The sequence below is a fragment of the Chelonoidis abingdonii genome, chromosome 2 (assembly GCF_003597395.2).
Source record: "Chelonoidis abingdonii isolate Lonesome George chromosome 2, CheloAbing_2.0, whole genome shotgun sequence".
Classification (NCBI taxonomy): domain Eukaryota; kingdom Metazoa; phylum Chordata; order Testudines; family Testudinidae; genus Chelonoidis; species Chelonoidis abingdonii.
Window position 1 is genome coordinate 50,443,486 of NC_133770.1, and position 14,853 is coordinate 50,458,338.

General features: G+C 42.7%; 1 protein-coding gene across 1 annotated transcript in view; it reads left to right on the forward strand.

Moving 5' to 3' along the window:
• Positions 1 to 14,853, forward strand: part of LOC116827644 (putative acyl-CoA dehydrogenase 6) — a 160,220-nt gene that overhangs the window by 114,718 nt on the left and 30,649 nt on the right. Inside the window, 1 exon segment of the mRNA XM_032785372.2 lies at positions 382 to 511. Within this exon segment, the coding sequence (XP_032641263.1) occupies positions 382 to 511 (130 nt within the window).

The window sequence follows — 14,853 nt, forward strand, 5'->3', positions numbered from 1 at the left end:
TATACAGCAGCACACTTCTTCCTGACATTGTTCTTGGGTATAGGCTCAGTGCTAACTCAGAGGCAATAGCATCACCTACTAAATTACCATTTTCTACAATCCCTCAGTTTTCCATCCAGCTATAGTCATGGCCTGGTTCTGCTTAGTTTTTGAGATCTTACTATGTCCTGAATATGGAATATGTATGGAATGATATAGAAATTGTAATTTTAAACTGATTTTTAAATAGCTGTAGCAGCACTATGCTGGAATAAAAGTTGATCATTGTTAAATAGTTGGAAACTGTATATTAGCCCCAGCTTGTAGACGATTGTAATTAAATAGGTTTTCTTTTCTAATAACAAAGAATGTTTAATATGATCGCTGTTTTCTCCTTGTCAGAATATGGCGGCATGGGCTTGGACTTCTCCTATAGCATTGCAGTGGCAGAGGAACTGGGAAATATCCGCTGTGGAGGGGTTCCTATGGCTATTGGAGTGCAAACTGACATGGCTACACCAGCTCTAACAAGGTAACTTTCAAAAGAAATCCTCAATTCCCACTCTTCTCTTCAACTTCAAATTTGTTAGGAAATAATGTAATGTACTTAGCACCAAGCAAAACATTGTTGACCAAATTTATCATTTTGAATTGTTCCCAAAAATCAAGGGCAGCTCCTCTTTACCCTCACCTTTAAATAATTTAGGATAGCAAGAGAATATGATTTTGCGTTGGAAGATAAATTTTTAAAACCCAAGTGATGTGTTCTACTTGATCTAGAGCACTAAACACAGAGCTTTGACTCCTGAAGCATTCTAACAAGCTGGTCTGGAAGACTAATAAGCCAAGAATTAAATAATTGGTTCAAGCAGACACAGATTTGTTTCTCATGGGGCTGGCATTATTCAAATAGAAATTAGCTAATTTAGGTATGTTTCTGAGACAAAAATAAATATGCCACCTTTTACTGCAGTATATTGGTTACTGAAAGCAAGACTAGACATAAGTTAAACACAGAACCTCAACATGTTGATGTTGCCAGCCAAATCAATATACACCAGTAGAAGGATTCAATAGCTGGTGCAAGAAGATGAATGGTACTAATGCAGTCTTAACAACAACAAATGAGAATCAATTATTTGACTGTCAGAGACTAATGTCACACAGTCTATGAAACTAAATCTCAACTGGTTTGTAGCATTTGTCTTAAAGCAAATGTGAATATCATGGTCTTAGAAGTGGAAACCCACTTAATATCCTCAAATGACACTGTTGAAAAAGGAAAAGTTGGAGGTGGAAAGACAGAGGAGGTTGGAAGAGTTTAAAAATAAGAAATAATAATAAAAACACATTGAACCAAATTTAGGAGTGATGTTAATGGTGACCTTACACGTTGAGTATGACTGGTTCAGAAAACAGATGTAACTTGCTCCAAGTTTGGCATTCATTAGCGGGGCAAAACAAGTGTAATTTGCACACGAATGGTAGAAGGAAAGGGATGTGTGTGGGTGGCAGAAAAAAACAACTCAGAGGAAGGTGGGTATAAGCTTTAGAGTCCCCTCACCACACCCACAACCTCTCCTTAATAAATCCAGGCTGTGAACTGTCCATAGTTCACCAATCCTCTCTGAACCAAATTCATCCCAACATAGTGACACCAAGGATGAATTTGACAGTAATTACTAGGACCAGTCCTCTTTCATTTTTGCAACTCAGCACTGTGTGCTTTTTTCAGTCCTTCCAGTACTTCCTCCATTTTTTTCTGAAATAATTATCAGGTGTACAATAAGTTTAACTAATTCCTTTAATGTCCTAGCACATGTATCACATTGACTGACTGATCTGTGTATGTTCATCATTTACCAGGCATTTGCTTACTTATTTTACAGGGCCTTCCTTGCTTTGGAATTGTTCCTCTTTCTTTATATTCAACTGGTTCCTCTTTCTTTATATTCAACTACATCGTTCCATCTGAATCCAGTTTATTGGATTTCTACATGCAGCACCGGATTAAAGCGTAAACTAACTAAGTTACAGCTTAGGGCCTCACAATATGAGGGGCCTCTGAAAAAGGAAAAAACTGACTCCATTTCAAATTTTATCAAAATCGGTTGATAAATAAAGGAGATATGGGGAAAAGAAGGTTCTCTCTAAATATAGACATTTTCATTCAAATGTGACAAAAATATTCACATCTGATTACACAAATACCCATATCCTACTCTTACCCTTCATTAATTGTTCATTATAGACAAGTGGAAGGCCAGGGCTGAATAAAAAATGATAATTGCATTTGTAAAATTAGTATTTCTACGAGTAAGTCTGCTATCAGTCACCTAAGGCAGCGTTTTGTTGGCCAGCTGCTACTGGTAAAATTCTGACCATACCTCATAACTTATTTAAATAAATAAATAAATAATCCCACTGCTGATAACATTGGGAAAAATGTGAGGTCTGAGATGGCAGTGTCGTGAAGCAATCCTGCAAGCTCATACTCGTATGGGATTGGTCTTAGGAGTGGCATCATGTATAGCGTCCCCCATGGCTTGTCAGAGCCGGAACGCTGCCATTTTTAGTTTCCAGTCCAGCACGCTCAGTTGTAGTGCCTTCGCTCATGTTTTTCTTCTTGTTCTTATGTGTTAGTTTGTTCTTTCTTCTTTTGATCTGTACTTATGTACAATTGTGTATTTTAGTGCACACACTGCTTTCTGCTTCATGTGCTATCCATGCTTCACATGATTGAGTTTGCAGGTGATCGTCTTATGGACTTGGGTCGAGTGGATCTTGAGGAGGATAAACTTGTGTTGGCTTCCCTCTGTCAGTTTCGGGAGCCTTAATAAATATCAGAGGGTGCTGATGAAGGAATAAATAGAGGGTTTTGAGAAGTGAAGGAAAATATACATATATATATCAAAATATTCTATGTACTTGGTGAGCAAGTTATTTCAAACCATGTACATATATGATTTATAGGCTATTAAAGCCTATAATATTTATTATATTTGCTTGACTATAGGCTAGTTTTTCTCACTTTCTCAATGCCAGTCTTTTTTCTGATAAATTCTTTCCTTCTCTTTCATGCATAGAGCTTGTTGTCACTCTGTGTGTCCGAGGTGTTTGCTTGAGACTAATTAGTGGTCCTGGGGCAGACAGAGGATAGAGAAGCGAACACAAAGAGAGATGTCTGCCTAGAAAATGCTGCTAGAAAAGCTATTTGCTCTAAGCATTCTGTGCATCGAAAGTGACAAACTCCATAGCTTATCATTTGAGGACATCATCAATGATTTTGCTCTTCAAAAATCACAAAAGAAAATGTTTTAAATTTCAGTTTTAAATTTAATGTGACTTGCAAACAGACATACTGCAGGTAGTACTGCTTCCATTAAGTAAGCTGCTCTGTGTAAGTAACTGCTTTTGTGTTGCTATAAAGTTTTCATAGCTACTGTCACGGAGTCCCCGGGCGATGCTCTGGAACTGCTCCCCACTAAGCCAGTCAGGACTTTGGGGAGCCTCCTCTCCCTTGGAGCAGACTTGTTCAGGGCAAGAAGCTCACACGTCTTCACCTCCTGGGTCTCTCCTTGGAGCATTCAGCATCCTCTGCCCCTCCGTGTGCTTCCCACAGCGAGCCCACCCAGGCGGATCCTGGGGAACCCACAGGGTTCTGCACCCCCACTTTGCTAGTCAGACGTGACTCTTAGCCAGCAAAACAAGATTTATTCGATGACAGAACAGGGTCTAAAACAGAGCTTGTAGATACACGCGAACCAGACCCTCGGCCGGGTCCATTCTGGGCGAGGTGCAGTGAGCCAGACCCTAGGTCTGCACTTTACTCCTCGTTCCCAGCAAGCTCCAGACTAACCCACCCCTCCAGCCCCTCTCTCGCTCAGCTTCTTTTCCGCGGCCAGGGGTCACCTAGATCCCTTTGTCTCCAACACCTTCAGTTGGCACCTTTGCAAGAGGAGGGCCCAGGCCATATCAGCTCTAGGAGACAGAGTTGCCAGACATTTTAGGTGCACTGGCCCTTTGCTTCTGCAGCAATCCACACACCTCATCCCACCACCTAGACACTTAAGAACTGCCTAGGGGACACTGAGGCACCAACACAGTATTCAGAGCAAACATTAAGAGCAGTCCCAGTTCGTCACAGCTACTAACTAAGAAATCATAGATAAAAATATGTTAATTTGAAACTATTTTATAATGCAGATAGGCATATTGCAAGATGTGTTTTAGTTAGATTATTATTCTATTTTTTACAATTTCGCCTTTGTATATATGCAAATAAAGAGCTTTCATGTTTACATATTTGATGTCCTTTCTGTGAAAATAATTAAATAATTTTTTTTTATGGTATAGGGCCTCTTACACTTGACATAGCTTAGGGCCTCAGAATGTCATAATCCAGCCCTGTCAACATGACAGCTGTTGTAACATGTCATCTTCCCAAAGTTCTCACTTGTGTCTAAGAGCCCCTGCTCATACTGTAGTTCCATAGCAGTCCTGTCCCTTAATAGCAGCCCATCGAACCAGATTTAGGTTACAAGCCAGCAAAACACTTCAGCATTGGGACTGCTCACATGCTTAAAGTTATCCACGTGCAGACACGCTTTGCTGGATTGGGGCTATAATAAGGCAAAGTATCTGCAACAAACACTTCTGAAAACTGAAGGGTTAGATAGTGGCAGCCATTCTGGAATGATGAACTATTAATAGCATAATTAATAATAAAGCTGAGAGCTGATAATAAAGTAAAATATAGGTAAAGATAATAAAAATGATTATTCTTTTATAATAGGTCATTTAAACAATTGTTGATAAGAGACTTAATTGCACAGTCAACTGATGCCTAGGTACTTTTGCAGAGAAGGACATTCTATCTGCTCCTTTCCCTTTCAAATAACAACATCTTTGATTTGTTGTTTGTGGGATATATTTCCATGGGATATATATGTTGTGGGATAACGGTATGTGGGATATATTTCCATGATTTATACTGACCCTCCTCCTCTGTACTTAAAAACTTGGAAGGCTTACTCACGGGAAGTCTTTCCAAGGAGAATTTCCTTTGCCTTACACAAATACACCAGGAACCTGAAGACAACTGATAGTAGCTATAGTTTATCATTTGATCACTTTTAGCACAGTTGTAGTTCATTTATTATACTGTAAAGGATAAAACTGTAATATTTTATAAGACAGTAGTCGATAGCCCATACCTTAGGAGGCTTTTGTTATTTTAAATTCTTCCCTGTGGTTAAAAGAAATCAATAGCTAGCTGAGGGCAGAATTTTGTTCCATTGTAGTGTTTTGGTTTGTCTTTTGTAATGTTTTTCCAACACATAGCAGTAACAGCACCTTGGAGGGTAATCAAGACAACTGACCACACACACAAACATCTCATTCCAGTGGGAGAGCACACTACATTCATTGCTTTGATGTTGGGGAGAGGTGCTGCAGAAGACTTGGAATAGATGAAGTTGCAATATACCAGGGCATAAAGCCTTCAGTGTATAGGAAAGTCCAGCTAGTAGAGAATGCTGCAACTCGTCTCCTCAGCAACACAGGCTGTTGTGAGCATATCAAACCTGTTCTCTGCTGTATACGCTGGCTTCCCATAAATTTTAAATCTATGGTCCTTAACTTCAAGGTGTTTGTGACAGAGTCTGCTCACCACAGCAGCAGCTCCGGCTGGCCATCACAGGGATTAGATCTGCCAGCTGGTGCGCCCTCTTCAGGTAGCACCTTTCCCATCATTGTCTCTGCCTGCAGAACCACTTCAGTTCAAGTACCACAGCATCCTCTTCATGACTCAGCCCTCTGGCCACATCATCATCCCTGTTTTCCCCTTTCCGAGGGTGAAGTATCTGAGATCAATAGTCCAGCCACTTCCCCAGTGGTGAATGGGGGAGAGGGGGGACCCAGGCCTGCCCACTACTCTAGATCCTGACCCAGGGACCCTATAGATAGCAGCCTCATGCTGTGTTCCTTTAACTTCACTTAATGCTTCTTCTGTTCCCTGGTCCGCTCTCCCACAGTCCCAGCACCTTCTTCGCCTTTTTCTCAGGATTTTCAGTCAGCAAGTCCCAGCATCCAGCCAGGCACTCCCTCTTGCTCCCTGGTCCCTGCCAGCAACTGCTCTGTTCAAGGTGCTGCCCTTCTTGCAGCCCACTAAGAACACAGTCCTGACTCCTTGAGCTCCCCACAGCCACTGTCTCTGGCCCTGCAGCTCCTTTTATGTGAGCCTACTGGGCCCTGATTGGCTGTTCCTTGCAGCGTCCCTCTAATTGGCTGCTTCCTGCGCAGGCTCTCTAGGGTGCTTGAAGGACTCATTTCCACGACTTCTTTCTGGGATAGGATGTGGCAGGCCCATGAGGCCTCTATTAACCCCTTCTTCTCCAGTGTGGGGTGAACACCCCATCACAGTGCTCCATTGTCTGAGCCCAGGATATCTAAAAGATTGCATAATGCTCGGAAAGAAAACCATGGTCAACATCTTAGCTCTTCTGACACATTGGAACTCTCAGCTGTGCAGGAGATGGAACTTTTTGGGGGGTTAGCCCAAATCTGGAATTAACTCCCCCAGCAATTAAGGACCATCACAAATCTCACCAACTTCTGCTCCAAGTGAACTTGCATTTCTCTGATCTTGCCTTGTCTAATAGAAACATGTAACCACATGTGTATTTATTAAAACAAAACAAAAATCCTACCAATACGTGACACTCCATTGCACGCACTTCTCTCGCTGGGGAGAGGATGAAAGAACAATGGCGGCCAGTAAGTTCCTAGGTCCGTGCCGCTTCCAGCAGCTCCCATTGTCCTAGAGCAGTGAACCGCGGCCAGTGGGAGCTGTGATTGGCCGGACCTGCAGACAGGGCAGGTAAACAAACTGGCCCAGCCCGCCAAGCGCTTTCCCTACACAAGCGGCGACCCCAGTTTGAGAAACACTGATGTATATGATTAATGTATATGCAATTATGAGAATTGTGTTGTATGGTAGTCACTAAAACATGCTGTGAGTTGGGGAATCAGCCAGATATTAGCTCCGCAGAGGCAAAAGCAAGGAAAGTAACCAACACTTGGGCAGGGTTTCAAACAACCCATCAACAACCATTGTCCAGCAAGGGAGCTACAATTGACTCACCTGCCTGAGGCCACACCTGCATGAGGTCACACCAGAAGAATTTCTCAACCTTGCCTGGAGACTCAGCAGTGCCCCAGAAATGCCTGGATTTGTGCTCCCCAAACACATGGGACTGAGGTTATAAAACAAACACAGTGGCTACATGCTGGGCCTTTTCTCCTGCCACGCCACCACCTATGCTGCAAGCAACGACGACACTGGGAAGAAGACTGAAGACTCCAACAGAGGAGACTGTCCCAGATTGAAGGGACAAATCTGTGTATTAAGGACTGCAATATCCACTGGGGTGAGAAAAACTGCTTAGTCTAGATGTTGCCCAGTCTAATAGGGTTGAGAGTTTAAACTGCGTGCTTATATTTAATTTCTTTTGGTAACTGACTTTTTGCCTATCACTTGATATCACTTAAAAACTTTTATAGTATATAAAGTTCTTTAATTGTTTATCTTTACCAGTGAGTTTTCCTGAAGTGTGTGGTAAATCTGCTCAGGTTTTGTAAAGGTTGGTGTATTTTACTTTCCATTGATGAAGTGGTGAACCAATTAAATTTGCACTGCTTGTTTTGAGCAGTGCAAGACGGTATATTCCTGAGGTACAGTGCTGGGAAATGGGGGGATTTGGCTCTGGTGCCTTTTTCTTTGTGATTCTTGAGTGACTCTGTGAGCATTCATGCAATCTAGCTGGGTGTGGGGCTGCACATGCGGTTGTGCTGAGTAATCACAACGCCTGGAGGGGTTTGCTGCTTGTCACTAGCAAAGAATTGTGAGAGACAACCCAGGCTGGAGAGAGCTAAAGGGGCACAGTGGTCCCCAATCCCAGTCTGCCCCCCCCCCCGCCCCCGGGATCCTGTCACAATCTCACTTAACACAATTCCCTGCGATTGCGGGGGCCTCTAGCATTGGTGCATCTTAGTCCTTCCTATTCTCTGCTTGTGGCAAATAATAGTTCAATCTCCTGTGGTCTGTAAGACTTTGGTCTAATATTGGTGGTTTGGTTTAGCGAGCAGGTAGTAGGTGGTGTTGGTGGCCTCTGATGATGATCTAGTTGTCCCTCTGGTATTAACTGTGTAACTGTATGGTGTTGCTTATTGCACTACTATATGGTGTTCAGATACTGTGTTGGTGAGTGCAGAATAAGAACCTATATAGAATAGAAAAGATGATCTGCACTACAGGAACAGACTTTGAAAGATTTGCCAACTAAACAAACAAGTGCACATTTAAATTTTGACTACTACAATCAGCTCTTCAGTTTGAATTTTTCTTCTAGTCAGTATTGGATAATGTGAGCTTAAAATTTGGTTTTCACATACATTTGTGCTAGGAAAGCTGAATGTTTGCAAAAACTGAATATGGAAACATCATGAATGTGGAGAAATCAAAATTCATTGTCAAATTCATATGAATATTAGTGAACATATTTTTGTACTTTTGACTCAACTTCGCTGAGTATATATTCAGAATAACGTGTTACTGCAAAATGTAAAGGTAACACATAATACGGAAGAGAAAACTCAGTGTCATAGAAAGCTCTGCTGTGATGCACTTTAACCTGGAGAAATATAGTAAGGCAGATAGGTCGTCCTGAATAGATGTTCATACATCACTCCATCGTAGTCCCAGCCTCAATGGTTCCTGCTGGATGCAGCCATACTACATTGCTGCTAAACTACGGTAATTTTTAAAAAATCAACTAGACTTGACATAATTAATTATTGCATTTAAAAATCATTTCAATATATATTCTAGGAACTTTGAGCATAACAAATAACCTACTAAATTATCAACTATTCAAAACTCCTCCCAAAAAATCTAAAAGGAAGTCTGGAACAATCTGAAAGAATAAGCAGCACCTTGTTAACTTAAGTCTTCTCTAACTTTGGGTCCAATTCTACTTTCATCATATTTACAAAACTCCCCTTGGAAATTGAATCAGACATTTTGATATGCCAGGCGAGTGCACTATCTATGTATAATTGGACATATGGTTCCCTCAAATTCATGCATTGATGGACATTGAAATAGACACTGAACTACTTTGGATGGGTAACCGCATACACCCAATGAAGGCTTGAAAATACATGTTAATTATTACATCCAGACTTAGGTTTCTAATTACTGACAACTTAGGGTGAAATCCTGACTGCATTGCAGTCAAAGGCAAAACTCCCATTGCTACCAGGATTTCACCCTTGGTTTCTATTTTTCATTTCAGTCATCTGTGTAATTTTGGCTTAATTTGTTCATGTTTGTAACAACTCTTGGAGATCTTAAGAGGAAGGTGCCATAGAAGTGCAAAGTGGTGGCAGTTTTTAGTTCCATGCCCAGAGATAGCTGGGAATTGAAACTCATGCGTAACATTTTCAAAAGCACCGAACTTCTGTTTTCAAACGTTACTTGAAAAGTGACCATACTTAAGTGCTTTTGAAAATTTTACCTAACATCTTTTTGCATGATCTCTAGTCCTCCTCATCCCCCAGTTTCTTCCTTCCAAAATGAACATTTCTGGCAATCCTTAAAACATCCTCTTGGGTGATCTTTAACCAGGAGCAATCCTACTAATTTTGATTTGCACTCAGTTCTTTTTATGTAAAAGGCTGCAGGGGGAAACAAACCTGCTTCGCTTGAAGAAGCCTAAAAACAGAACAGTCTTTTTAGGCATCTTAAGTTTAACAATGCTACTGCTGTGTTTGGAAACTGAATGCAAAAGGATCTGTCAAAGATCGGACCTTTCATGTGTCTGACCCTGCTCAGGGCTCACTGGCCTCCCTATGTCAGATCTCTCAAAGGCATTCTAGTTGTAGCACTTTACTTGCCTTCGTTCTTAATATGTTGTATTTAGAAGACAGCTTCCAGGTGAAATACTGAATGAAATATATTGCCCTTGGGCTGGAAAACAAACAGTGCATTGTGTCTCGTCCTTAGTGCTATCAGTTGGATGTAGATATCGTTCAGTCTTGGCATTGGACTACTACTTCATCCCATTGTATTGTTTCTAACTGGGTATTAAGATGAGTGGTGATTATTTGGAGGGAAGGGAATACATTTTGGTTTAACCTGTTTAGTTTAACTTGTATTGCCAATTCTTTCTCTCCCTACATATACAGATAGTGGTGATTTGAGGAAATCAATGCGTTCTTCAAGTTACAACTTTTTAAAACGGATTTATTTTTGTATGCGCTTATTTTAAGATGTGAAGTAAAGCTGGTTGTAATGGAGCAGAGTTGTTTCCAAGTGCATAGAGCTGAGCAAGTTTATAATAAAGTATCGCCCTCTTAATTGGCACAGGCCACGATGGAAACAGGAACATGCCAATTAAAGGCTAGCTCATGGGTTTGCCACTGACTCTGAGGCCAGGTCTACACTGTGACTTTAAATCGGTTTAATGGCCGATATACCGATTTAACGCTGTATCCGTTCACACGACGTCGTCATTAATATCGAGTAATACGGACTTCGCTGTAAATCGATTTCGGAACTCCTCCCAAACGAGGCAGGGTAGCGCTAAATTATCAGATAGCAATAACTAAGCGAATGAGGGTTCGTGTGGACGGAAATCGCGTTATGGCCTGAGTGGTCCGGGCGCAATCCAGAGTGCAGCACTGACCGCTCTGGACAGCAATCTGGAACTCGGTGCAGCAGGGGTAAAGGATAAAGCCCCGCCGAACTTTGTGATTCATCTTCGCTGCTTGTACCAGCGTGGCGCTCTGATCAGCAGGCGCTGCCGAATGCAGTCTGAATCGAAAAAGAGCTCCAAGCATAAGACCCGTACGAAGATTACTAGGGTTGAATCTGCCGTATGGGGAGACAAATCTGTTGGTATCAGCTCCGTTACAGACATAAATGCCAAGCGTTTGAATAAAATCCGATGTAACACAGCGCTGCGTGACAAGCTAACGGGCGAAGCCAGAGACTCATATGGAACGCTCATGAAGAGGCGAGGAGCGGGTAATGAGGACTCAGCTATCACACTACCACGCAGTCTCTGAATAATTATTTGTCATTCTCGGCTGAGCCGTGCCGAGTGGTGTGGTAGGTTCAAAACAGGTGTTGGCGTGAGTTACGGGAACGCTAGCCTCGTTTTATCCCCTCCCCCCTACGTTGGAAAAAAAAGGCGAAAGATTGCTGTGCTATGGCGTGTTGTGCCATCAATGAGACTACGCGGTGGAAAAAGTGCGCCAAAGTGTTGATCAGTGCGTGCCATTCACAAAAGCGAGGTGGTGAGCTGTTACCCAGCCACTCCCCGCGGCCGGAAATGTTTGTCTGGCCCCAAATCAGCGCACTGTGCTCTCAACACGGAAGTGGGAACTATGGGATATACCTGAGGCATATAGCTATACCACAGCGTGCCACCAGCCTCCTAAATCGATTTGCGTATCTTTGCGACCGATGGACGCAAACAATCGATTTCGGGATCCCACTGTGGACGCGCTAAACCGATTTTATTAGATCTGTTTTGTAATATCGGTTTAAGCTAATTTGAAATAATCGTGCAGTGTAGACGTACCCTGAATAACAGGCAGCCTATAGTTCTGATGCCCCAGGAGTGTCCCAGGGATCAAACTGTGAGTCTGTGACAATTTGGTCCCTGATTCCCTGCTTGCTCCAGAGGGGAAGTAATTTGCACCAACCCTTTACCAATCACAGATCACTTTTTTGTTGACGCCAGCTCAGTTGTGTTGGCAAGTGTGTATGGGACGAGAGGACAGGCACAAAAGAAAGAGTAGCAATCCCACAAAGGCTGTTTCTCCCTGCCTTTGTCCACCCGCTGTGCTGTAACTTGCATACAAGGGGATAACTTCTATTCAGGCAATGCCAAGACCGTATCACTTGCACTCAAGGTGTGGTAGACTATAATTAGGGTGACCGGTTTTCCCTATTTTATAGGGACAGTCCCAACATTTGGGGCATTTTCTTCTATAGGCACCTATTACCCTCAACCCCCTGTGCCAATTTTTCACACTTGCTGACTGGTCACCCTAACTATAGTTGACACTCCTCATCTGCATGTTGGTTGGTGCAGAACAGGCATAAATGCTTTTTGGTGTTTCCAAATGTGCAGTGGATCAGTATTTCTGAATTGCATTCATCATTATCATACTGTATTTGAGATCCTCCTTGGAGATCTCACAGAGGGAATTGAGCTGTTAAGATATAATATAATAGTATATGAAAGTATAGTAATACATTCCTATGGACATACTTGCATATTTTGTGATAGAAAGGCAACACTTCTTAACTGATGTTCCTGTATATGAGTATGCTGTTCTTTGGCCTTTTGAAACCTGCAAAGGAATTTTCCATTCCACACTCACACCTTTTGCCCTTCCCAAAATGCCCTGTGATGCTTGCAACAGCGTTAGCAATATACAGTGCTGATCTGCTTCCCCCAATGGGACCCCTTGAGGGAGGGGGCCATTGGGGTGTGACACCGGCACATTGGAAAACTGGCACCTGTAGCTCCAGCCCCAAAGTTGGTGTCTATACAAGGAGCCGCATATTAACTTCTGAGGCGCCTCATGTGGCTCCAGAGCCACAGGTTGACCACCCCTGCCATAGACATTAGCTATAGACCCCAGTAGCTTAAGCACGTCCTTTCCCAGATCTCCTCTGACCTTGAGGTTACAGTTACCTCTTCAGAGACCCATGATATCATACAGACTTTATCATATCATACAGACTTTACAAAAGCCAATCCAAAACAAACCATTCTTTCCTTGAGCTAGCACAAGAGACATGCAGAACTATACAAAACAAAAAAATACCTACACACTGTTACTGTCTCTGTTTCCTGACTACTCTTGAGTGTTCGTTAGGATTTGAGTCAGTGTTTTTTCAGGAGTCTTAGTCCTCTCTCCTGCACCTCTCTTCTTACCACTTCTCAGCTGGAACGTGGTGTTTGGCTGGAGGAGAGAGAGAGCAGTTTCCTTTTTCCTTGGCCAGTTCCCTAGTTATAAAGGTCCCCTCTCCTATGAAAGCATGCCCCTATGTTCCTCTCTGCTGTCCAAGCTTCCTTTTTCTCTGCGAGTCCCTCTGAGTTTTTAAATCCTGACTCTTACGTCTAGTTTTGTGGTCCTATTACTGGTAAATTCCATTCCTTCAAACCTCAGCCTCAACCTGCAGCGAGGTTGGAGAAAATCACTTTTACTGAGGATACAGTCACTCCTTTTTGTTGTCCATGGCAAAGAGCTATTCAGATGCTAATAGTCTTTAATGATCAACCTATTCATGGATAGACATGTGGCTACCACTTCCTTGTCTCCTTAGAACAAGGAGTCTGAGGCAGAACACAGAATAGAAGACAATCGTAAGACATAAAGATACAGACAGTTCATACAATCAAACTGGAATTCATAAGCTGTACGTAGTTGGATTCCCCAAATCATCAGACACCTTAAGCTACTTCTCTTTGAAACTTTGCATCCACAAAAAGTTCCATTTTCCCCCCCAAATAAGTGCAAATCCCAGGGTGGGACAGGGCAGTGATGCAGATTGCACCAGAACGTCAGGATGAGAAAGGCCACTTTTCTAGAAATCTGTGCAGAGCTCACCCAGAGTTGCAGTGGCAGAACATCCATATGAGTTACCTGTGGAGAAGTGCTTGGCTATCACTGTCTGAAAGCTTACCAGCCCTGATGGCAACTAGTCGGTAGTTAACTGGTTTGGTGTTGGTAGGTCAGTTGTTGGAGCTGTTGTCATGGAGGTGTCAAGAAGGGCTGTCACCCTGGGTCAGAAACCTTGGCAATGCACAGGAGATTATTGATGGATTTACTGGATTTTTTGGGGGACCCATGTGCCTATTCTTTGCCCCTCACACCAGGTCTTGGAGGTCATCATTACTATGGTGCTGCAAGGCCTGGCTGATCACCATGGAATGGTGAAGGGGGAGCAGGGAGCAGGTTAGTAATTGTATGTGCACCTCTGCAGGCCCTCTTTACATTGGAGGATGTTACTCTAACGCATTTCCCCAAAAGGTAGAGAAAGATCCTGTGCAGAAATGCAGTGGCCAACCCAGGAAGATATGCCATGTTGCTTTTGTAAAGATAATGATCCCAGGGCTGGTGCAGGAGTGGAAAAGAACGGCAAGCTATATGGGCAGTCCTGAGAAAGTTATATTGCCTTGCAGTGTGCATGCCAATGTAGAGCACTAGCTTTGCCTTAAGTCCTTTTATGACACCTGCAGATCATTACAAAGTGCACTGCCAAATAAATAGAATTTGGCAGATAGCCATGACACTTCATCATCTGTGTGCATTTTAAAATATTTCTGAAGCCTGATTTGTGCAATTTACCTCATCAAATATCAGTGTAGCTAAAGACTGAGGTCATGAATGAAAGTGTGATCCAAAGTACTTTTCCTCTTGTTTTTTTCCTTTCTGTATCTGCCGCTACAATAAATTTTTCTACCATATAATGCATTTTGAACCCATCTTGGGCAGGGAGGGGGGAGGTGCAGTCCATCAGGAAGGAAGGGAGTTTTAAACAGCATGGGAAAGGGGGTCCTGGCATATTTTGCAGACAGTTGTGGGGTTTGATATTTCAAGAGAAATAAATGTTTTGGAGCTGAAATTCCCTGGTGAGCCCAACATTGTGAGCCTAATTGGGGAGGAGAGGGAAATAGAAGCCAAGGAGGAAGAGAGAGACTCCTGACTCACATCTGCCCAGTGTGGCAGCACTTTGATCGTACCTGAAATAAAGTTGTTGAAATCCCCTTGTGCATTGTAGTAGACAGC